This window comes from Heptranchias perlo, chromosome 13 (genome assembly GCF_035084215.1).
Source record: "Heptranchias perlo isolate sHepPer1 chromosome 13, sHepPer1.hap1, whole genome shotgun sequence".
Classification (NCBI taxonomy): Eukaryota; Metazoa; Chordata; class Chondrichthyes; order Hexanchiformes; family Hexanchidae; genus Heptranchias; species Heptranchias perlo.
The window spans coordinates 4,671,355-4,694,514 of record NC_090337.1 but is presented as its reverse complement, the minus strand read 5'-3'; the positions used below and the strand labels follow the sequence as shown (position 1 = coordinate 4,694,514).

Genomic DNA, 23,160 nt, shown 5'->3' with positions numbered 1-23,160 from the left:
CTCCAGGGTCTGCTCGGGATGTAGGTTTGGATTTAGAAGTGTTTGTCAACTTTCTAAACTTGAGCACGTAGTCCAGGCTGACGCTCCCAGTGCACGACCGAGGGAGTGCTGCACTGCCGGAGGTGCCGTCTTTCGGATGAGACGTTGAACCGAGGCCCCGTCTGCCCTCTCGGCTGGATGTAAAAGACACCATGGCCGCTATTTTGAAGATGAGCAGGGGAATTCTGCCCAGTGTCTTGGTCAATATTTATCCCTCAACCAACACCTATTTTAAAAAAAAAACAAGCCAGATGATCTGTTCATTTATTTTATTGCTGTTTGTGGGACTTAGCTGTGCGCAAATTGGCCGCAGCGTTTCTTGGCGATGTCTATAACGGGCGGACGGTCCTTAACACCAGTTTTACACTCAGGCATCAGGTTGAAAATCTACCCTCACGGGTTTAAGCTCCTTCAGATATTGCCATAGAATCTTATATTGCCACGGATGCTAAGATGCCTGCCGAGTAATTGGATGTATCTCGAATTACAAGTCAACCTGTCTAATGGTTCTAAATTGGCCAGGTTGCTGGGTGAGTCTTTCAAATTGGACACCAACAAGACTCCCTCACGCAAGAGTTGGCAGAAGTAGGCCTTGTTTTCAAATCCCTCCATGGCCTCGCCCCTCCCTATCTCTCTAACCTCCTCCAGCCCTATAACCTTCCGAGATCTCTGCGCTCCTCCAATTCTGGCCTCTTGCTCGTCCCTGATTTTCATTGCCCCACCATTGGCGGCCGTGCCTTCAGCTGCCTAGGCCTTAAGCTCTGGAATTCCCTCCCTAAACCTCTCCGCCTCTCTACCTCTCTCTCCTCCTTTAAAACGCTCCCTAAAATCTACCTCTCTCTCTTCCTCTAAGACGCTGGTTAAAACCTACCTCTTTGGCCAAGCTTTTGGTCACCTGTCCTAATATCTCCATATGTGGCTGGATGTCAGATTTTATTTGATAATCGTTCCTGTGAAGTGCCTTGGGACATTTTACTACGTTAAAGGCGCTATAGAAATGCAAGTCGTTGTTGTTGCAGGCTGCAAACTGTTGCTGCTCGACCAAGATCCAATTCTTGGACTGAATAGGTACATTTCTGTGTTGCAGTACGGCCGAGGCACAGGCACAAAATCGTCCTTCACCCCATTCGTGGACCCAAGAGTATTTCAGACGTCACCTAGTGGCAATGAAGAAGAGTCATCGGCAGCAGGTAAGATGTAACAGCAGCCAGCAAGGGCAATCCTAGATCATGGGATCTTCCTCTGCCAGAAGGTCATGAGTTCAAGCCTCAATCCAAAGACATGAGCATGTAATCTACATTATAACAGTGACAACACTTCAAAGTACTTCACTGGCTGTGAAGACGCAATGTAAATACAAGTTCTCTTCCTTCCTTATTCCTTTTTTCTTTCCTTACCTTTTTTCCCCCTTTTTACCCTTTTTTTTCCTTTTTCCTTCCGTTTTACTCTTCCTTTTCCTTCCCCTTTTGGTTCCTACCTTTTCCCTTTCTCTTTCCCCTTTTCCTTGCTTTCTTTCATCCTTCCATCCTTCCTTTCCCTTGTCTTGTGGAGTCTGGTATCAGAATATTTCAAGCAATTGCAGAACAATTCAGTGGCTTTTTGGCCTTGCTCCGAGAACCACCTGACGATCTTATCTACTGACAGCAGTTGAGATTGATTTGCTTTTGTGGGTTTGCTGGGTGCCGAGAACGAGCAGAGAGCTCCTCCCCCCACTGGAGAAGAAGTGCAAAGCGTCCTCAGCAACCCTCCAAGCAACATGGGGCAGTGCCTTGCTCTCCCATTAAAAGGGAATTTACTGCTTGTCTGTAATCTGGAGGAAGCATTCTCCACCAGAGAGAAGGTTAATTGGTGTCGGGGCTCAGTGGGTAGCGCACTCTCTCGCCGCTGAGTCAGACAGTCGTGGGTTCAAGTCCCACTCCAGAGACTTGAGCGCAAAATCCAGGCCGACACTCCCAGTCCAGTACTGAGGGAGTGCTGCACTGTCTTTCGGATGAGACGTTAAACCAAGGCCCCGTGGACGTAAAAGATCCCTTGGCCACTATTTTGAAGAAGAGCAGGGGAGTTCTCCTCAGTGTCCTGGGCCAATATTTATCCCTCAACTAACATCACTAAAAATCAGATTACCTGGTCATTATCACATTGCTGACTGTGGGATCTTGCTGTGCGCAAGTTGGCTGCTGCATTTCCTACATTACAACAGTGACCAAATTACAAAAGTACTTCATTGTAAAGTACTTTGGGACGTCCTGAGGTGGTGAAAGGCACGAGATAAATGCAAGTTCTTTCTTTCTTTGCCAATCCAATACCATAGAGAGGGGTGGGGGTGTTTGGATTACGGTCGTTTTCCAGTGTAATTACCTGGATTCCTCCGCCCTGTCCACCGATCTACACTGATCTTTGCTCTTGTGTTTTTCCAGCAATGTTCTCCAGTGAGATGCTTCGACAGGAACAGGCCAAGCTGAACGAGGTTCGGAAAATCTCCGTGGTGAACGTAAATCCGACAAACATCCGGCCTCACAGCGACACCCCGGAGATCCGGAAATATAAGAAGCGTTTCAACTCCGAAATACTCTGTGCCGCATTGTGGGGTAAAGCTGTAAACCTCATCTACTCTTTTCCCCCCGTTTGTCAATTGTCTCCCCTCTCCTCAACGCAGTCATTCACAGTATAAAAGGAGAGACCGAGAGCGGGAGGAGAGTCTGAGAGGTGAACCCAGTGTAAATCTAAGGCGAGTCATGGCAGCAGAGCTCGCACCCGTGATATGCTCCTCCTGCACTATGTGCGAAGTCATGGACACTACCAGTGTCCCTGGCGACCATGTGTGCAGGAAGTGTGTCCAGCTGCAGCTACTGGCTAACCACATTTTGGAGCTGGAGCTGCGGGTGGATTCGCTGTGGAGCATCCGCGATGCTGAGATTATCGTGGATAGCACATTCAGTGAGGTGGTCACACCACAGGTAAAGATTACACAGACAGAAAGGAAATGGGTGACCGCCAGACAGAGTAAAAGGACTAGGCAGGTAGAGCAGGAGTCCCCTAGGGCCATCTCCCTCTCAAACAGATATACCGCTTTGGATATTGTTGGGGGAGATGGCTTATCAGGGGAAAGCAGCAAGAGCCAAGTTCGTGGCACCACGGGTGGCTCTGCTGCACAGGAGGAGAGGAAGAAGAGTGGCAGGGCTATAGTGATAGGGGATTCAATTGTAAGGGGAACAGATAGGCGTTTCTGTGGCCGCAAACATGACTCCAGGATGGTATGTTGCCTCCCTGGTGCTAGGGTCAAGGATATCACGGAGCGGCTGCAGGGCATTCTGGAGGGGGAGGGTGAACAGCCAGAAGTCGAGGTCCATATCGGTACCAATGACATAGGTTAAAAAAAGGGATGAGGTCCTGCAAGGTGAATTTAAGGAGTTAGGAGATAAATTAAAAAGCAGGACTTCAAAGGTAGTGACCTCAGGATTACTACCAGTGCCACGTGCTAGTGAGTATAGGAACAGGAGAATAGACAGGATGAGTGCGTGGCTGCAGGGATGGTGTAGGAGGGAGGGATTTAGATTCCTGGGACATTGGGACCGGTTCTGGGGAAGGTGGGACCTGTACAAGCGGGACGGGTTACACCCGAGCAGGACCAGGACCAATGTCCTCGCGGGGGTGTTTGCTAGTGCTGTTGGGGAAGGTTTAAACTAGAGTGGCAGGGGGATGGGAACCTGAGCGGGGAGTCAGAAGGGAGTAAAGTTGAGAGCAGCAAGAGAGGGGAAGAGCCAGGGGAAATTTACAATACAAATAGTACAAACATTTGTTCAAGAACAAGTGAAAGGGAAGAGCGTAGAGCAGCAGAAAGAAAGTGTACTTTAGACACTACAGATAGTGAAAACTAGAAGGCGTAAGGCGATTAACCCAGCATCAAAGCTGAAGGACAGGCTAGGGTGTGTGGCCCAACTAAGAGTTCTATATACAAATGCACAGAGTATAAGGAATAAATTAAATGAACTACAGGTTCAAATTCAAATTGGAGGGTATGACATGATAGCTATTACTGAGACTTGTCTGCAGGATGGTCAGGATTGGGAACTAAATATACCAGGTTATAAGGTCTACAGGAGAGATAGGGAAAATGGAAGAGGGGGAGGAGTAGCCTTAGTGATTAGAGATGAAATCACTTCAATGATAAAGGAGGATATAACGAGAGGTAAGCAGCCAACAGAGACCTTATGGGTTGAATTGAGAAATAGGAAAGGATCTAAGACTATAGTGGGAGTTGTATATAGGACCCCTGGCAGCAGCTCTGAAGTGCTAGTTTGTATAAATGCAGAGATTAGACAAGCGTGTTAGAAAGGCATAGTGGTCTTAATGGGGGACTTTAACCTTCACATAGATTGGGGAAAGCAGACTAGCAACTGTCAGAAAGGTAGTGAATTTCTTGAGTGTGTCCGGGATAGTTTTCTACAGCAGTATGTCCTGGAGGCAACAAGGGGGCAAGCCATACTAGATTTAGTAATGAGTAATGAACCAGATTTAGTTAACAGCTTAACTGTGCGCGAACATCGATCCAATAGCGATCATAACATAATCGAGTTCAATGTAGAGTTTGAAAGGGAAAAAAGTGAATCAGCTGCTAAGATTCTAGACTTGGGTAAGGCCGACTTCAATGGGATGAGACAGAGACTGTCCACAGTAAACTGGGCAAATCTGTTAATGGGTAAAACGACTGATGATCAGTGGGAAATGTTTAAAGAAACATTTAACGTGATACAGAATCGGTTTATACCCCTGAGGGGCAAGAACACTACTTGCCAAAAAAAACAGCCATGGACAATTAAAGAGGTAAGGGACAGTATAAGACATAAGGAAAGGGCATACAAAAAGGCAAAAAATGGCACAGATCCTGGCCAATGGGAAAGACACAAAGATCAACAAAGGGTCACAGAACAGACAGTAAGAGCTACAAAAAGAGAGTATGAAAAGAAACTTGCAAGGGATATCAAAACCAATACAAAGAACTTTTATAGTTACATTAGGAAAAAGAGGGTGGGCAGGAGCAGTGTTGGCCCCTTAAAAAGTGAAAGTGGGGATATTGTCATTGACAATGGGGAAATGGCAGACATGTTGAACAATTACTTTGCGTCAGTATTTACAGTAGAAAAAGAGGATAGCATGCCGGAAACTCCAAGAAAACTAATATTGAATCGGGGACAGAGACTCAATAAAATTTACATAAGTAAAGCAACAGTAATGAAGAAAATAATAGCACTAAAGAGTGACAAATCCAGAGGACCAGATGGTTTCCATCCCAGGGTTTTAAAGGAAGTAGGTGAGCACATTGCAGATGCCCTAACTATAATCTTTCAAAGTTCTCTTGATTCAGGAACTGTCCCTCTAGATTGGAAAATTGCACATGTCACTCCGCTTTTTAAGAAAGGAGAGAGAGGGAAACCAGGGAATTTTCGACCAGTTAGCCTAACATCTGTTGTGGGAAAATGCTGGAGTCTATAATTAAGGATAGGGTGACTGAACACCTCGAGAATTTTCAGTTAATCAGAGAGAGCCAGCATGGATTTGTGAAAGGTAGGTCGTGCCTGACAAACCTGATTGAATTTTTTGAAGAGGTGACTAAAGTAGTGGACAGGGGAATGTCAATGGATGTTATTTATATGGACTTCCAGAAGGCATTTGATAAGGTCCCACATAAGAGACTGTTAGCTAAGATAGACGCCCATGGAATTGAGGGAAAAGTACGGACTTGGTTAGGAAGTTGGCTGAGCGAAAGACGACAGAGTAGGGATAATGGGTAGGTACTCACATTGGCAGGATGTGACTAGTGGAGTCCCGCAGGGATCTGTCTTGGGGCCTCAATTATTCACAATATTTATTAACGACTTAGATGAAGGCATAGAAAGTCTCATATCTAAGTTTGCCGATGACACAAAGATTGGTGGCATTGTAAGCAGTGTCGATGAAAACATAAAATTACAAAGCGATATTGATAGATTAGGTGAATGGGCAAAACTGTGGCAAATGGAATTCAATGTAGACAAATGTGAGGTCATTCACTTTGGATCAAAAAAGGATAGAACAGGGTACTTTCTAAATGGTAAAAAGTTAAAAACAGTGGATGTCCAAAGGGACCTAGGGGTTCAGGTACATAGATCATTGAAGTGTCATGAACAGATGCAGAAAATAATCAATAAGGCTAATGGAATGCTGGCCTTTATATCTAGAGGACTGGAGTACAAGGGGGCAGAAGTTAAGCTGCAGCTATACAAAACCCTGGTTAGACCGCACCTGGAGTACTGTGAGCAGTTCTGGGCACCGCACCTTCGGAAGGACATATTGGCCTTGGAGGGAGTGCAGCGTAGGTTTACTGGAATGATACCCGGACTTCAAGGGTTAAGTTACGAGGAGAGATTACACAAATTGGGTTGTATTCTCTGGGGTTTCGAAGGTTAAGGGGTGATCTGATCGAAGTTTATAAGATTTTAAGGGGAACAGATAGGTTGGATAGAGAGAAACTATTTCCTCTGGTTGGGGATTCTAGGAGTAGGGGGCACAGTCTAAAAATTAGAGCCAGACCTTTCAGGAGTGAGATTAGAAAACATTTCTACACACAAAGGGTGGTAGAAGTTTGGAACTCTCTTCCGCAAATGGCAATTGATACTAGCTCAATTGCTAAATTTAAATCTGAGGTAGATAGCTTTTTGGCAATCAAAGGTATTAAGGGATATGGGCCACAGGCAGGTATATGGAGTTAGATCACAGATCAGCCATGATCTTATCAAAGGGCAGAGCAGGCACGAGGGGCTGAATGGCCGACTCCTGTTCCTATGTTCATATGTTCAAGCTTCCGACAGTAAGCGTCGGCAGGGCTATTGGACCATGGGGGACAACACGACATCCATACCCGCTCTGCTCCTCACCTGGACGCCCATTCCTGCACTTCATTTTAGCAGGGGTCGCTGAATAAGGATCAGGAGTGAGAACCCTAACGGGCTTGCCCCTCGCCCCTCGCCCCCCTAACTTGGGCTGCTGAGTCCGCTCGTGCTGAGATCAGTAGATGTTGCACAGGCCGGGGTGGGTCGTGCGGCCTCTCTGCTCAGTCTGGCTCAGGTGGTTGAACCATCGGGCGGCCAATGGAGCAAGTCTCGATGGCATCGAATCATCGCTGTCACATGGCATCAATGGGCCCGAGCAGTTTCTGGTTCAGGTGGGCTCGTTCTCTGGAAACTGGACTGGGTGACTTTTAGATTAATTTCATTTTGGTGCCTTAAAGGCAGCGAACTTTATGGGCACGGGGAGGCATAGCCCAATCTTCCAATCATTCTAACTCTTGCTGGCCAGCTCTTCCTATGCCAGGATGTTAGACGATGTTACACAGTGCTTTTGTAGCAGTATAGGGTGGCTTGTTCTTTTAGCAGAGGTTAGTTGCCCATGCTATCGTTACACATTCCCAGACGGTACAGTAATGGTCTACCTCACATCTGTATTGAATAGCGCCATCTCATGATTGCTACACACATTGGGCAACTCTGGTTCCTTCTCAATGATATTGCGCAGTGACGCTGTCTCCCTCTTAGAAGAGCTCAGATGCCATTGCGCGTGTGTATGTCCGTGTCTGTGTGCGCCATATCCAACCCCCGCTCGCTTGTGATGTGACTGTGTCTATAAACACAAGTCTTCAAGCCTGTTTGCTTGAGTGTGAGCAGGTCTGACTCTCCACTGCGAGCTACGAGTCACTTTCACTGCTACCAGCTTTTTATTTCCAATTTTTTTTTTTGAAAAACTGAACTCAAATTTTCAAACTGCCATGGTGGGATTTGAACTAATGCTCTCTGGATTATTAGTCCAATAATCTTCATTATTAAGAGTTCCACTTTACAGTCTATGAATTATTAGGGTCTAAAATATCAAAGGGGTCTGAGGGGAGGTGAACTCAAATTCTCAAACTGTCCACGGTGGGATTTGAACTCGTGTTCTCTGGATTACTAGTCCAATCACAAAACAACTACACCATCGTATCCTCAACTAACCACCACCAAAAATAAAATGAATGAAGAGCCCATTCATCTCATTGCTTTTTTGTCAAAAAACATTGCTGCTGATTTTGCCTCAAGTTAAGTAAAGAACTGTCTTTGGACTTTAATTTCTGGTGTGGAGCTCCTTTGAAATGTTTCAACATGAGGTGATGTATGAAATACAGGCATTATAATAAAAGGGGACTAAGAATCAGTTCCCAGTGAGGAAGCAGAGTCCAGGAGACCATCGATGTTTGGCTCCCCCGGCCAAGGAAAGATCTGGTTGGGTAAAGTCGGTAGGAAGTCGTATCTTCAAAAGACGTTGCCAACCTTCTTGTCCTGGGTGCCAATCTCTTACTCTGATGCTGATGACTATTGGAAGCTTCCCATAATCTCCCTCCTTTTGATGTTTGTTGCCTTCTAGGTGTTAACCTACTGGTGGGCACGGAAAACGGTTTAATGTTACTGGATAGAAGCGGCCAAGGAAAGGTTTACAACCTGATCAATCGGAGACGGTTCCATCAGATGGATGTGCTGGAGGGTCTCAACATCCTAGTAACTATATCTGGTAAGGACCTAGTTTAGAGCTTTCATATACGTACACTGCGCAGGTCAGTCAGCAGTAAAGAGCAAGGGAGAACGCGTGAGTGAACGAAGGCATTCGACAAGGTGCCACATAAAAGATTATTACTTAAGATAAAAAATCACGGGATTGGGGGTAATATTCTGGCATGGGTGGAGGATTGGTTATCGAACAGGAAGCAGAGAGTTGGGATAAATGGTTCATTTTCGGACTGGCAACCAGTAACCAGTGGTGTTCCACAGGGGTCGGTGCTGGGTCCCCAACTCTTTACAATCTATATTAACGATTTGGAGGAGGGGACCGAGTGCAACATATCAAAATTTGCAGATGATACAAAGATGGGAGGGAAAGTAGAGAGTGAGGAGGACATAAAAAACCTGCAAGGGGATATAGACAGGCTGGGTGAGTGGGCGGAGATTTGGCAGATGCAATATAATATTGGAAAATGTGAGGTTATGCACTTTGGCAGGAAAAATCAGAGAGCAAGTTATTTTCTTAATGGCGAGAGACTGGAAAGTACTGCAGTACAAAGGGATCTGGGGGTCCTAGTGCAAGAAAATCAAAAAGTTGGTATGCAGGTGCAGCAGGTGATCAAGAAAGCCAACGGAATGTTGGCTTTTATTGCTAGGGGGATAGAATATAAAAACAGGGAGGTATTGCTGCAGTTATATAAGGTATTGGTGAGACCGCACCTGGAATACTGCATACAGTTTTGGTGTCCATACTTAAGAAAAGACATACTTGCTCTCGAGGCAGTACAAAGAAGGTTCACTCGGTTAATCCCGGGGATGAGGGGGCGGACATATGAGGAGAGGTTGAGTAGATTGGGACTCTACTCATTGGAGTTCAGAAGAATGAGAGGCGATCTTATTGAAACATATAAGATTGTGAAGGGTCTTGATCGGGTGGATGCAGTAAGGATGTTCCCAAAGATGGGTGAAACTAGAACTAGGGGGCATAATCTTAGAATAAGGGGCTGCTCTTTCAAAACTGAGATGAGGAGAAACTTCTTCACTCAGAGGGTGGTAGGTCTGTGGAATTTGCTGCCCCAGGAAGCTGTGGAAGCTACATCATTAGATAAATTTAAAACAGAAATAGACAGTTTCCTAGAAGTAAAGGGAATTAGGGGTTATGGGGAGCGGGCAGGAAATTGGACATGAAGCTGAGTTCGGATCGGTCAATGCCCTGTGGGTGGCGGAGAGGGCCCAGGGGCTATGTGGCCGGGTCCTGCTCCGACTTCTTGTGTTCTTTAGATTTGTGGTTGGGATCAGATCAGCCATGATCTTATTGAATGGCGGAGCAGGCTCGAGGGGCCGATTGGCCTACTCCTGCTCCAATTTCTTATGTTCTTATGTTCTTATGAAAGGTTAAGGTTCAACAGTTCGAGTTTAAACGTTGACGGTTTGAGTCTAATCCAACTTTCTGTTTCAGTGCCTTGTTTGACCTGTGTGCTATTCTTTTTATATTGTAAACACATTTGCCATATTTTTGGTATTCTTCACACAAGCTTAAAGCATAGAAGCATAGAACCTTACAGCACAGAAGGAGGCCATTCGGCCCATCGTGCCTGTACCGGCTCTTTGAAAGAGCTATCCAATTAGTCCCACTCCCCCTGCTCTTACCCCATAGCCCTGCAAATTTTTTCCTTTTCAAGTATTTATCCAATTCCCTTTTGAAAGTTACTATTGAATCTGCTTCCACCGCCCTTTCAGGCAGCGCATTCCAGATCACAACAACTCGCTGCGTAAAAAAAAAATAACCTCATCTCCCCCTAATCATTTTTGCAAATTCTTTGGTTACTGACCCACCTGCCAGTGGAAACAGTTTCTCCCTATTTACTGTATCAAAACTCCTCATGATTTTGAACCCCTCTATTAAATCTCTCTTTAACCTTCTCTGCTCCAAGGAGAACAATCCCAGCTTCTCCAATCTCTCTGCCCATGAGTTACAAACCAAAGCCAGGCAATGGGATGGGTCATGAAAACCATCCTTGCAAATACCCATTATGATTTTCGATCCCAGCTTCTCCAGTCTCTCCACATGACTGAAGTCCCTCATCCCTGGTACCATTTTAGTAAATCTCCTCTGCACCCTCTCCAAGGCCTTGACATCCTTCCTAAAGTGTGCTGCCCAGAATTGGACACAATACTCCAGTTGAGGCCTTACCAGTGATTTATAAAGGTTTAGCAATAACGTCCTTACACTTGTACTCTATGCCTCTATTTGTAAAGCCCAGGATCCCATATGCTTTTTAACAGCCTAAAAAAAAATCCAGCTTTTCTGGGTAGAAGGCACATGTTAGGAGAAAAATATGGGGTCCCCTTCCTGGACCATCATTGTCACTTTTGTTTTTAGATCTTGAAGGGTCGGAGTTACTCTGAGTCCTAATCCTACTCTTCCATTTTTGGACAATCGGCTGCAAATGGTTAAAAGGGCAATGGTGTACAATTTGCTCTTAAAAGGGGAACATAAGCCTGGACTGAGCAAAGGCCATTCGGCCCATCAAGCCCCTTTCTTCCATAGTCCATGCATGACAACCTCAACCTGGGGGGGGTACCCAAACCCCCCCAACAACAACAACTTGCATTTATATAGCACCGTTAACGTAGTAAAACGTCCCAAGGCACTTCACAGGAGCGATTATCAAACAAAATTTGACACCGAGCCACATGTAGAGATATTAGGACAGATGATCAAAAGCTTGGTCAAAGAGGTAGGTTTTAAGGAGCATCTTAAAGGAGGAGAGAGAGGTGGAGAGGCAGAGAGGTTTAAGGAGGGAATTCCAAAGCTCAGGGCCTAGGCAGCTGAAGGCACGGACGCCAATGGTTGAGCGATGAAAATCGGGGATGCGCAAGAGGCCAGAATCGGAGAAGCACAGAGATCTCGGAGGGTTGTAGGACTGGAGGAGGTTACAGAGATAGGCAGGGGTGAGGCCATGGAGGGATCTGAACACAAGGATGAAAATTTTACAATTGAGGCGTTGCCTGACCAGGAGCCAATGCAGGTCCAGCTCAAGGCTTGTGAATTTTGTAGTTGTGTTCATGAGATCTGTGCCCACCATCCGAGTTAAATAGCCCCCGTACTTTTTATTATTGTGAAGGCCGGCGTCAAGCCTCCGCTGTTGTCTTCTTCTGTCAGTTGGCTCTTCACGACTTTCAGTTACGAAGCAACCTTACTTTCTCTCATCTTTTCAAACCCTAGCAACCCGTTGAGATGGACAGTGATTGGGTGCTGTGGGAAGGTATATTAATTTTGATAAATTTACCCCACTGAACAGGTAAGAAGAATAAATTGCGCGTGTACTACCTCTCCTGGCTGAAGAATAGGATATTGCACAATGACCCTGAGGTGGAAAAGAAGCAGGGCTGGACCACAGTTGGGGACTTGGAGGGATGTGTACATTACAAAGTGGGTACGTAACATTGCAAAGTGGGTAAGATTTGAGTTGCGCTGCTTGCCATTGTGTTCCTTGATGGGATGTTAGTGAATCGCACTGTCCTTTACCTGTATCTGCACAGTACCAATAGACATGGAAAGGATCGATCACTGAATTATGGCCAAAAAAGGAGAAAGATTCTCGCCGCATATGGCGGTCAACCACCCACGACCCATCGTTGACCCGGGAACAAGTCCATCATGGATGGCCTTCGGGAGTGGGAACCCTGACTGATTTTCTTCATTTGCTAACCTGGGGCACTGAGTGTATTCCATCACTCCCACTGCTGCCCTGGCTGAGGTAATCTCGCTCAGCACAGACCATGGATCAAATCTGGGACCTCCCTGGCCTGTGAGCCACAGCTACTCCCTGGATGACCGCGTGGAGCCATCAAGGCACATGTTCTAATGACTGAGCGTTCACCTTTGCACCAGACCTAAGCTTATGTAGAGCAGTGTTGTCCAACAGAAATCACTGACCAGTTGCAGGTGAGGCTACAGCGACACTGATTTAGCCACAGGTACAATTTTAGTAGAAAACGCCTCACACACAATACAAGTAAATGTATTTCATATGTGGATATTTACTAAACGAACATTAGGGGACAACTAGCAGAATGGATAGCAAGCTGGCTACAAAATAGAAAACAGAGAGTAGGGGTTAAATGTAGTTACTCAGACTGGCAAAAGGTGGGAAGTGGTGTTCCACAGGGATCGGTGCTGGGACCACTGTTGTTCACAATTTGCATAAACGATTTGGACTCGGAAATCGGAAGTACAATTTCAAAATTTGCGGACAACACCAAATTGGGGGGTATAGTTAATACAGCGGAGGACTGCGACAAAATAAAGGAAGATATTAATAAACGTGCAGAATGGGCGTGTAAATGGCAAATGAATATCAATATAGATAAGTGTGAGGTGGTGCATTTTGGTAGGAAGAATAAGGAGGCCACATACTGCTTGGATAATAAGAGTCTAAATGGGGGAGAGGAGCAAAGGGATCTGGGGGTACGGATACACAAATCACTGAAAGAGGCGACACAGGTTAATAAGGCCGTAAAAAAGCAAACCAAGCACGAGTTAATTTCTAAAGGGATAGAATTGAAAAGCTGAAAAGTTATGTTAAACTTGTATAGGACCTTGGTTAGACCACACTTGGAGCACTGTGAACAGTTCTGGTCTCCATATTATCAAAAGGATATGGAGGCACTGGAGAAGGTGCAAAAAAGATCTACTGGGATTATACCAGAACTGAGAGGTTATAGCTATCAGGAAAGATTGAACAGGCTGGGGCTCTTTTCTCTAGAAAAGAGAAGACTGAGGGGTGACCTGATAGAGGTCTTTAAGATTATGAAAAGGTTTGATAGGGTAGACGTAGAGAAGATGTTTCCACTTGTGGGGGAGACCAGAACTAGAGGTCATCAATATAAGATAGTCAGTAATAAATCCAATAGGGAATTCAGGAGAAACTTCTTTACCCAGAGAGTGGTGAGAATGTGGAACTCGCTCCCACAAGGAGTAGTTGAGGCGAATATCATAGATACATTTAAGGGGAAGCTGGATAAACACATGAGGGAGAACGGAATAGAAGGAGATGCTGATAGGGTTGGATGAAGTAGGAGGGAGGAGTCTCGTGTGGAGCACAAACACCAGCATGGTCGTGGGCCGAATGACCTGTTTCTGTGCTGTACATTCTATGTAATCTCCCACCATTCAGTGACCAAGGCAGTAAAGCACTCACAATGATCAAAAAAACACTCTCTCACTCTGCCTTTCCTCTTACCATTTAACCAACAAACACACAAAAAGGTTAAAGTTCACATGTAAATACCGTGCGAATGAGTATTGAGATCACACGACCAACGACTGTATCTATTCCTCATTTTTTATTTACTGATGAGGAATGCAATTAGCCACATCTGGATTCCCAATTAGTCACATGTGGCTGGTGGATAACTTTTTGGACAACACTGTGTTGGATCGATGTGCGGGCTGGTGTGTAACACAATGGAGGGCTGTGTTTTGCACAGTGGGTGTTGCTGAGTTGGGACTGTGTGGTGTAGAATCGGGGCTGTTATATGGACTGTGACAGTGGGTGCTATAATGTAGGACTGGGCTGCGGGGGTGCAGCGCAGATTCACCAGAATGATACCGGGGATAAAAGGGTTAAATAATGAGGATGGGTTGCATAGACTCGGCTTGTATTCCCTCGAGTATAAGGGGTGATCTAATCGAGGTGTTTTAAGATGATTAAAGGATTTGATAGGGTAGATAGAGAGAGACTATTTCCTCTGGTGGGGGGAGTCCAGAACAAGGGGCATGACCTTAAAATTAGAGCCAGGCCGTTCAGGGGTGATGTCAGGAAGCATTTCTTCACACAAAGGGGAGTGGAAATCTGGAATCTCTCCCCCAAAAAGCTGTTGAGGCCGGGGGTCAATTGAAAATTTCAAAACTGAGATTGATCGATTTTTGTTGGGGAAGGGTATTAAGGCGGATCAGCCATGATCTAATTGAATGGTGGAACAGGCTCGAGGGGCTGAATGGCCTCCTCCTGTTCCTATGTTCCCATAGAGTGAATGCTGATTATATGAGACTGGGCATTATACAAATCTTGCCCAATGATATCATAGTGGCAATAACGCCTTTTTAATTGTTGTGGGCCCCACAGGAAACACCTTCTCACTTCTTTAACTGTTTCCAGTGGCGGGAGGGTCGGTAACCAGAGGTCACATGTTTAAGGTAATTGGCAAAATAACCAGAGGAGAGATGAGGAGAATATTTTTTACACAGCGAGTTGTTACGATCTGGAATGCGCTGCCTGAAAGGGCAGTGGAAGCAGATTCAATAATAACTTTCAAAAGGAACATAGGAACAGGAGTAGGCCATGTAGCTCCTTGAGCCTGTTCTACCATTCAATGAGCCCATGGCTGATCTGTGACCTAACTCCATATACCCGCCTTAGCCCCACATCCCTAATACAAAAATCTATCAATCTCAGATTTAAAGTTAACAATTGAGCAAGGGAATTGGATAAATACTTGAAGAGGAAAAATTTGCAGGGTTATGGGGAAAGAGCAGGGGAGTGGGACTAATTGGATAACTCTTTCAGAGAGCCGGCACAGACACGATGGGTCGAATGGCCTCCTGCTGTGCGGTATCATTCTATGATTCTATCATTCAACGCTACTGTTTCCTTCCTACTTACAGTTAAATACGAGAGGATTAAGTTTCTCGTGATTGCTTTGAAGAACGCGGTGGAGATTTATGCATGGGCTCCGAAACCTTATCACAAGTTCATGGCCTTCAAGGTACAAATGTGACAAACCAAGGTCTCTCTTGTTTTTTGGCAAAACTTTCATCGACCGTTTAAAATAACGAGGTTCTCTCACGACAGTCTTTTGCAGATCTGCAGCACAGGCCGTTATTGGTTGACCTGACGGTGGAGGAGGGGCAAAGGTTAAAGGTCATCTATGGATCTAACACTGGTTTCCACGTGATTGATGTCGATTCAGGAAATGTCTATGACATTTATATACCGTCACATGTAAGTGTAATTAATGTAAGCGGGATAGGCAAGTCTTCTGACCTATTCCTTGCATCAAGTGATGTGGAAACCTTCAATGTCAAGTACAAGTTTGTGTTGTAGTGGCTTAGAATCATGCAGCACAGAAAGAGGCCATTCGGCCCATCGTGCCTGTGCCAGCTCTGTGAAAGAGCTATTCAATTCCCCATAGCCCTGCCAATTTTTCCTTTTTAGGTATTTATCCAATTCCCTTTTGAAAGTTACAATTGAATCTGCTTCCACCGCCCTTTCAGGCAACGCATTCCAGATCATAACAACTCGCTGTGTAAAAAAACATTCTCCTCATCTCCCCTCTGCCAATTACCTTAAATCTGTGTCCTCTGGTTACCGACCCTCCACCAGTGGGAACAGTTTCTCCTTATTTACTCTATCAAAACCCTTCAAGATTTTGAACACCTCTATTAAATCTCCCCTTAACCTTCTCTGCTCTAAGGAGAACAGCCCCAGCTTCTCCAGTCTCTCCACCCATGAGTTACAAACCAAAACCAGGCAATGGGATGGGTCATAAAAACCATCCTTGCAAATACCCATCATGGTTTTGGATCTCAAATGAATGTCTCACCTCTCCCCCAGTATCAAAGCTCCTCCAACAAGCTTGTCATCTTCACTCATCCCCTCTTCATTTCTTCTCAGCGACTCTTAACTCTTTGGAGCTCAAATCTGTCAGTTCTGCCCCTATAGAGCATGGGTATGGTAGTGTAGTGATCATGTTACTCCCGAGGCCTGGACTAATCATCCAGACAACGTGATTTCAAATCCCACCATGGTAGTTTGAGAATTTGAACTCAGTTTTTAAAAAAATCTGGTATCAGTAAACGTCACCATGAAGCTGTCGGATTGTTGTAAAATCCAACTGGTTCCCTTTAGGGGAGGAAACCTGCCGTCCTTACCCGGTCTGGGCCTATATGTGACTCCAGTCCCACACTAATGTGGTTGACTCTCAATGCCGTCTGAATTGGCCCAGCAAACCACTCAGTTGCCGGGGCAACTAGGGATGGCCAATAAATGCTGCCTTGCCAACGATCGCCCACATCTTGAATACAGATTATAAAAAAGTATCAAGGCTTCTCTCACCATCTCTCATTTCATTCATTCTTCTCTCACAAGTGAGCAACACTGCTGAGCTACACCCTGAAAAAACGAAAAAATAAATTATTATTGTTGCTACAGCTGTATGAGCCATGGTTCAGTGAGTAGCACTCTCGCCTCCGAATTAGAAGGTCATGGGTTCAGGTCCCACTCCAGAGACTTGAGCCCCATAATCCAGGCTGACACTCCCAGTGCAGTACTGAGGGAGTGCTGCACTGTCGGAGGTGCCGTCTTTCGGATGCGACGTTAAACCGAGGACCCGTCTGCCCTTTCAGGTGGACAGAAAAGATCCCACGGTATCCTGGCCAATATTTATCCCTCAACCAGCATCACTAAAACAGATTATCTGGTCATTTTCTCATTGCTGTTTGCGGGAGCTTGCTGTGTTTCCCACATTACAAAATGCCGATGCCTTGACAGGGTAGATGCTGAGAAGCTGTTTCCCATGGCTGGAGAATCTAGAACTAGGGAGCATAGTCTCAAGGTAAGAGGTCGGCCATTTAGGACCGAGATGAGGAAAAATGTCTTCATTCAGAGGGTTGTGAATCTTTGGAATTCTCTACCCCAGAGGGCTGTGGATGCTCAGTCGTTGAGGGTGATCTTATAGAAGTCTATAAAATAATGAGGGGCATAGATAAGGTAGATAGTCAAAATCTTTTCCCAAAGGTAGGGGAGTCTATAACGAGGGGGCATAGATTTAAGGTGAGAGGGGAGAGATACAAAAGGGTCCAGAGGGGCAATTTTTTCACTCAAAGGGTGGTGAGTGTCTGGAACGAGCTGCCAGAGGCAGTAGTAGAGGCGGGTACAATTTTGTCTTTTAAAAAGCATTTGGACAGTTACATAGGTGAGATGGGTATAGAGGGATATGGGCCAAGTGCAGGCAATTGGGACTAGCTTAGTGGTATAAACTGGGCGACATGGACATGTTGGGCCGAAGGGCCTGTTTCTATGTTGTAAACTTCTATGATTCTATATTCAAGGCTGAGATTGATAGATTTTTGGACATCAAGGGATATGGGGAGAGGGCGGGAAAGTGGAGTTGAGGTCAAAGATCAGCCTTGATCTTATGCTCGAAGGGCTGTATGGCCTACTCCTGCTCCTATCTCTTATGTACTTCAAAAAGTACTTCATTGGCTGTAGAGCGCTTTGGGACGTTCTGAGGTCGTGACAGGTGCTATATGAATGCAAGTTCTTTCTTTCTCTCCAACTTTTTTTTCTTGTCGTTAATTATCTTTTTTTTTTGTTGAAACTTTTAAAACCAGATTCAGGGCAACATCACACCTCACGCTCTCATCATTCTCCCCAAAACGGACGGGATGGAAATGCTGCTCTGTTACGAGGATGAGGGGGTTTACGTCAATACTTACGGGCGAATCACCAAGGACATCGTACTGCAGTGGGGCGAGATGCCCACGTCTGTCGGTAAGGACGGAGAAAGCTCACTTCTTCTACCAATTATTTTCCCGTCCCTCGGTGAAAGTGAGCTGGGTAATGTAGCCTCTGGTTGATCCCCACAGCATACATCCATTCCAGTCAGATCATGGGCTGGGGAGAGAAGGCCATTGAGATTCGATCAGTGGAGACGGGGCATCTCGACGGTGTTTTCATGCACAAGAGAGCTCAACGCTTGAAATTTCTTTGCGAGCGGAACGACAAGGTAAGGAGCTTCTTTCCAAAATTAAACTTGGGGCTCATTGACCTTGGGGTAAAAGCGCAAGTGAATGAATCAGTTAAAACTCCAGGGTCCGATTCCCCTGATAACAGTGAGTTTATTCACCATTGGGTGTGGAGCTGAACAAGGGAAGTCCCGATTCCAGCCTGTAACTCACTCCTGGGTATCTGTTATTCTATATATAAACCCCCCCCCCGAACCCCTCGATTAGATTCCAGCCTGTAACTCACTCCCGGGTATCTGTTATTCTATATATAAACCCCCCCGAACCCCTCGATTAGATTCCAGTCTGTAACTCACTCCCCGGGTATCTGTTATTCTATATATGAACCCCCCTGAACCCCTCGATTAGATTCCAGCCTGTAACTCACTCCCGGGTATCTGTTATTCTATATATAAACCCCCCCGAACCCCTCGATTAGATTCCAGCCTGTAACTCACTCCTGGGTATCTGTTATTCCATATATAAACCCCCCCGAACCCCTCGATTAGATTCCAGCCTGTAACTCACTCCCCGGGTATCTGTTATTCTATATATAAACCCCCCCGAACCCCTCGATTAGATTCCAGCCTGTAACTCACTCCTGGGTATCTGTTATTCCATATATAAACCCCCCTGAACCCCTCGATTAGATTCCAGCCTGTAACTCACTCCCGGGTATCTGTTATTCTATATATAAACCCCCCTGAACCCCTCGATTAGATTCCAGCCTGTAACTCACTCCCGGGTATCTGTTATTCTATATATAAACCCCCCCGAACCCCTCGATTAGATTCCAGTCTGTAACTCACTCCTGGGTATCTGTTATTCTATATATAAACCCCCCCCGAACCCCTCGATTAGATTCCAGTCTGTAACTCACTCCTGGGTATCTGTTATTCTATATATAAACCCCTCGATTAGATTCCAGCCTGTAACTCACTCCTGGGTATCTGTTATTCTATATATAAACCCCCCCGAACCCCTCGATTAGATTCCAGTCTGTAACTCACTCCTGGGTATCTGTTATTCTATATATAAACCCCCCCGAACCCCTCGATTAGATTCCAGTCTGTAACTCACTCCTGGGTATCTGTTATTCTATATATAAACCCCTCGATTAGATTCCAGCCTGTAACTCACTCCTGGGTATCTGTTATTCTATATATAAACCCCCCCGAACCCCTCGATTAGATTCCAGCCTGTAACTCACTCCCGGGTATCTGTTATTCCATATATAAACCCCTCGATTAGATTCCAGTCTGTAACTCACTCCCGGGTATCTGTTATTCTATATATAAACCCCTCGATTAGATTCCAGTCTGTAACTCACTCCTGGGTATCTGTTATTCTATATATAAACCCCCTCGATTAGATTCCAGTCTGTAACTCACTCCTGGGTATCTGTTATTCTATATATAAACCCCCCCGAACCCCTCGATTAGATTCCAGTCTGTAACTCACTCCTGGGTATCTGTTATTCTATATATAAACCCCTCGATTAGATTCCAGTCTGTAACTCACTCCCGGGTATCTGTTACTCGAGATATAAACCCCTCGATTAGATTCCAGCCTGTAACTCACTCCTGGGTATCTGTTATTCTATATATAAACCCCTCGATTAGATTCCAGCCTGTAACTCACTCCCGGGTATCTGTTACTCGAGATATAAACCCCTCGATTAGATTCCAGCCTGTAACTCACTCCTGGGTATCTGTTATTCTATATATAAACCCCTCGATTAGATTCCAGCCTGTAACTCACTCCCATCACCCTCTCCCCTGGCACTTCTGCTGACACTGTATCTCGATTGCTCACCCTCCGTTGGCCCTTTTATTTTTCCAGGTCTTCTTTGCGTCCGTGCGTTCTGGGGGGAGCAGCCAAGTTTTCTTCATGACGCTGAACAGAAACTCGATGATGAACTGGTAACCGGTGTGCAGCAAGCAATTCCTCTTCAAACTCGCACTGGCACGAAGGGCGTCGACGACTGAGAGAGAATTCTAACCTTTATAAAGGAAAATGCCTGGGACGTTAGAGATTTAAAAGGACTAATGCAATATAACAAAGCCTGTGCCGCGTCTCTTGAGGTGGTGATTATTATTATTATTTTGTTTTCCCCCGGTAAACATTGTGGGTGTGGCTCTGTCTCCAAAGGGAAACGCTCGCCAACAGGAGCGGCTGTGAGGGTCGGGACCCGCCGAGGATTGTGTTGGTTCACAGCCGGACCAGGACTGAGTGGAGAGGGAGGGTGGCTGCTCCCGATCCGGGACCGATTCTGGTGGGAGGGGATGGGATGGGGATGGGGAGGAGGGGATGGGGATGGGGAGGAGGGCGTCTGCGGGCGAATTAATCCAAACGTGTTTTATTTTACTTTTCTCCGCGGGTTCCTTGTAAACATTGGGAGCGACGGGACATTGAGAATTCTGACACTGGACGAGAGGGTTTAGCCGTAAAAAGAGGGAGGGAGGGAGGGAGGGGGAGGGGGGGGGAAAGAAACCTTAAAGAGGTGAATTACTACTAATTCTGAAGTTGATAGAACTGTTGTGTCGTTAGTTTAGTCTAAAGGCTCCTCTTTTTTTTGTGCCTGGGCGGCTTAATTTGCAGGAGTGAATTCCCGGTTTGCCCACTGCCAGCAGCTCTCGGTCCGGTCAGGTTTTATTAATGATTTCCTTCTGATTTTAATGCGAGGATTCCCTCTCGGGACCTGATTCCCCGCCGGTCGCGAATGAATGAATGAAGAATGAATGCAGGAGATGTCACTTTATGTAGGAACGGTGGGAAACCGATGGGAGGGAGGGAGGGAGAGGTTCCAGTTTGTAAATAGAATTCCTGTGACCGAGGGGAAAGGGGGGGAAACGGTGCTGGAGTTACCACTTGGCTTTAAAATAAAACACCCCTCCCCGGGACTGCGCTTCATCCCGACACCATGAGACATCTCCTTCCATCGGCGCTGCCGAAAGCTTCTGCCCCGGCTTCGGAAGTCTGTGTGCGGCTGTTTTTATAGATGGGTTGCGGGGGGGGGTGGTCGCGGATCGGCAGGTTGGTTTGCTCTGTCTGACTTGAGGCCATTTTCGTTTTTTTTTTGTCGTGTGTTTTTTTTTAAAAATTGCAAATGCCAAAAAAAAAACCAACAGAGCAAGGAATTGCAGAGCTTTGCATGACCCAGTACAGAGTGCTCTCCACGGGGAGCTTATTCAGGAGTTTGACCAACTCCGCTCCTTATAGACTCCAGCTGTGCATCTGGACGGTTCTGGGATTGACCCGAGTGATGGGAAGAATATTGTCCCTTAAATAGCGGCAGGGCAGGGCTGATTATGGATTAGGGTTTCTTGTCATGGATGATCTATGTTACATTTTCTGTTTTTTAACCTACCTCGTTTTATCATTGTGTGTGTGTGTGTGTGTGTTTTAAGTGGAGCTGGAAGCTTTTTTTTTATAAATTAAATGTCATTTTATTACTAACTTTTTTTGGTAATTCTAATTTCAAAAGTCTTCCCACTGTTTTTGTTTCTAAACCCCTTCATTTTATTTCTCCCCCCCCCCCCCCCCCCCCCCCGGGTATCTCCAATGCTCTGGGTCAGTTAAGCTGGTGGGGTAAACATCACAATAAAAGCTCGTCCACTACCAGCTTTACTCACAGTGGACTGGCTGGCTCCAGGAGAGAGTGTGAGGCCGGGTATGTAGGGTACTCATGATCCTAGATTTTGAACTCCAATGTAGCTTAGAGATTGAGCCAATTTTACATTGAATTTACAGCACAGAAACAGGCCATTCGGCCCAACTGGTCCATGCCGGTGTTTATGCTCCACACGAACCTCCTCCCTCCCTACTTCATCTCACCCGATCAGCATATCCTTCTATTCCTTTCTCCCTCATGTGTTTCTCTAGCTTCCCCTTAAATGCATCTGTGCTATTCACCTTAACCACTCCTTGTGGGAGCGAGTTCCACATTCTCACCACTCTCTGGGTAAAGAAGTTTCTCCTAAATTCCCTATTGGATTTATTAGTGACTATTTTATATTTATGGCCCCTAGTTCTGGTCTCCCCCTCAAGTGGAAACATCTTCTCTACGTCTATCCTATCAAACCCTCTCATAACTTTAAAGACCTCCATCAGGTCACCCCTCAGTCTTCTCTTTTCTAGAGAGAAGAGTCCCAGCCTGTTCAGTTTGATTTGATCTCCTGGGTGATCACCTCACACTGTGTTTTGCGACTAGGGGTCCCCTCGTTATTTGCCCCTCCGGCTGTGAAGAAGGGGACCTCCGGAGTTGCCACCTTCTCCCAAGTCTAATATCAGACCAGGGGGTGGACAGGGCAGGAGCTGGTATCATAGCTGGAGTTCTGACTTTGGCCTTGATGAAGGGTCATTTGGAAACCTTAATAACTGATGTTAGCGCATTCTCCGACACGGAACTCAGTGGGACTTGGAGTTTAGTTTCTGTGTTTGGCTTCCATTTTTAGGGGGAAATTTCTGGACAACCTATTCCTACGTCCATTCCCGTGCCCAAAAGTAGCTAGATAATCGGCCCAACTCTGGGGCCAGGCTACTTCTCGCTGGTCGTGACCTGTTCTGAAAGGGACCACCGGGAGGAGTTGGGAGGGATGTGGGGGGGGGGTGTGAGAGAGCAGTCCGTTGGGATTCAGCTTCCCCATGAAGCATCTCGTCTCCAGCTGACCTTGTGACCTCCGGAGGGGAGTGGAGTGGTGGGGTGGGTGGTTGGAACGAGCGAGCACGCCCCATCGCTTTGTCACAACAAGATCGGTTCCT

At 46.0% G+C, this 23,160-nt stretch overlaps 1 protein-coding gene across 5 annotated transcripts in view; it reads left to right on the top strand.

Moving 5' to 3' along the window:
* LOC137331230 (traf2 and NCK-interacting protein kinase-like) overlaps positions 1-20,672 on the top strand; it is a 177,805-nt gene extending 157,133 nt beyond the window's left edge. For all 5 annotated transcript variants that reach the window (XM_067994871.1, XM_067994870.1, XM_067994867.1 and 2 more), the window contains 9 exons: positions 1,127-1,229; positions 2,457-2,627; positions 8,473-8,616; positions 11,909-12,043; positions 15,277-15,377; positions 15,464-15,613; positions 18,004-18,163; positions 18,259-18,398; positions 20,239-20,672. In XM_067994871.1, the coding sequence (XP_067850972.1) occupies positions 1,127-1,229; positions 2,457-2,627; positions 8,473-8,616; positions 11,909-12,043; positions 15,277-15,377; positions 15,464-15,613; positions 18,004-18,163; positions 18,259-18,398; positions 20,239-20,322 (1,188 nt within the window). In that variant the 3' untranslated portion in view covers positions 20,323-20,672. The remainder of the gene's footprint in view (positions 1-1,126; positions 1,230-2,456; positions 2,628-8,472; positions 8,617-11,908; positions 12,044-15,276; positions 15,378-15,463; positions 15,614-18,003; positions 18,164-18,258; positions 18,399-20,238) is intronic.
* Positions 20,673-23,160: the final 2,488 nt, after the last annotated feature.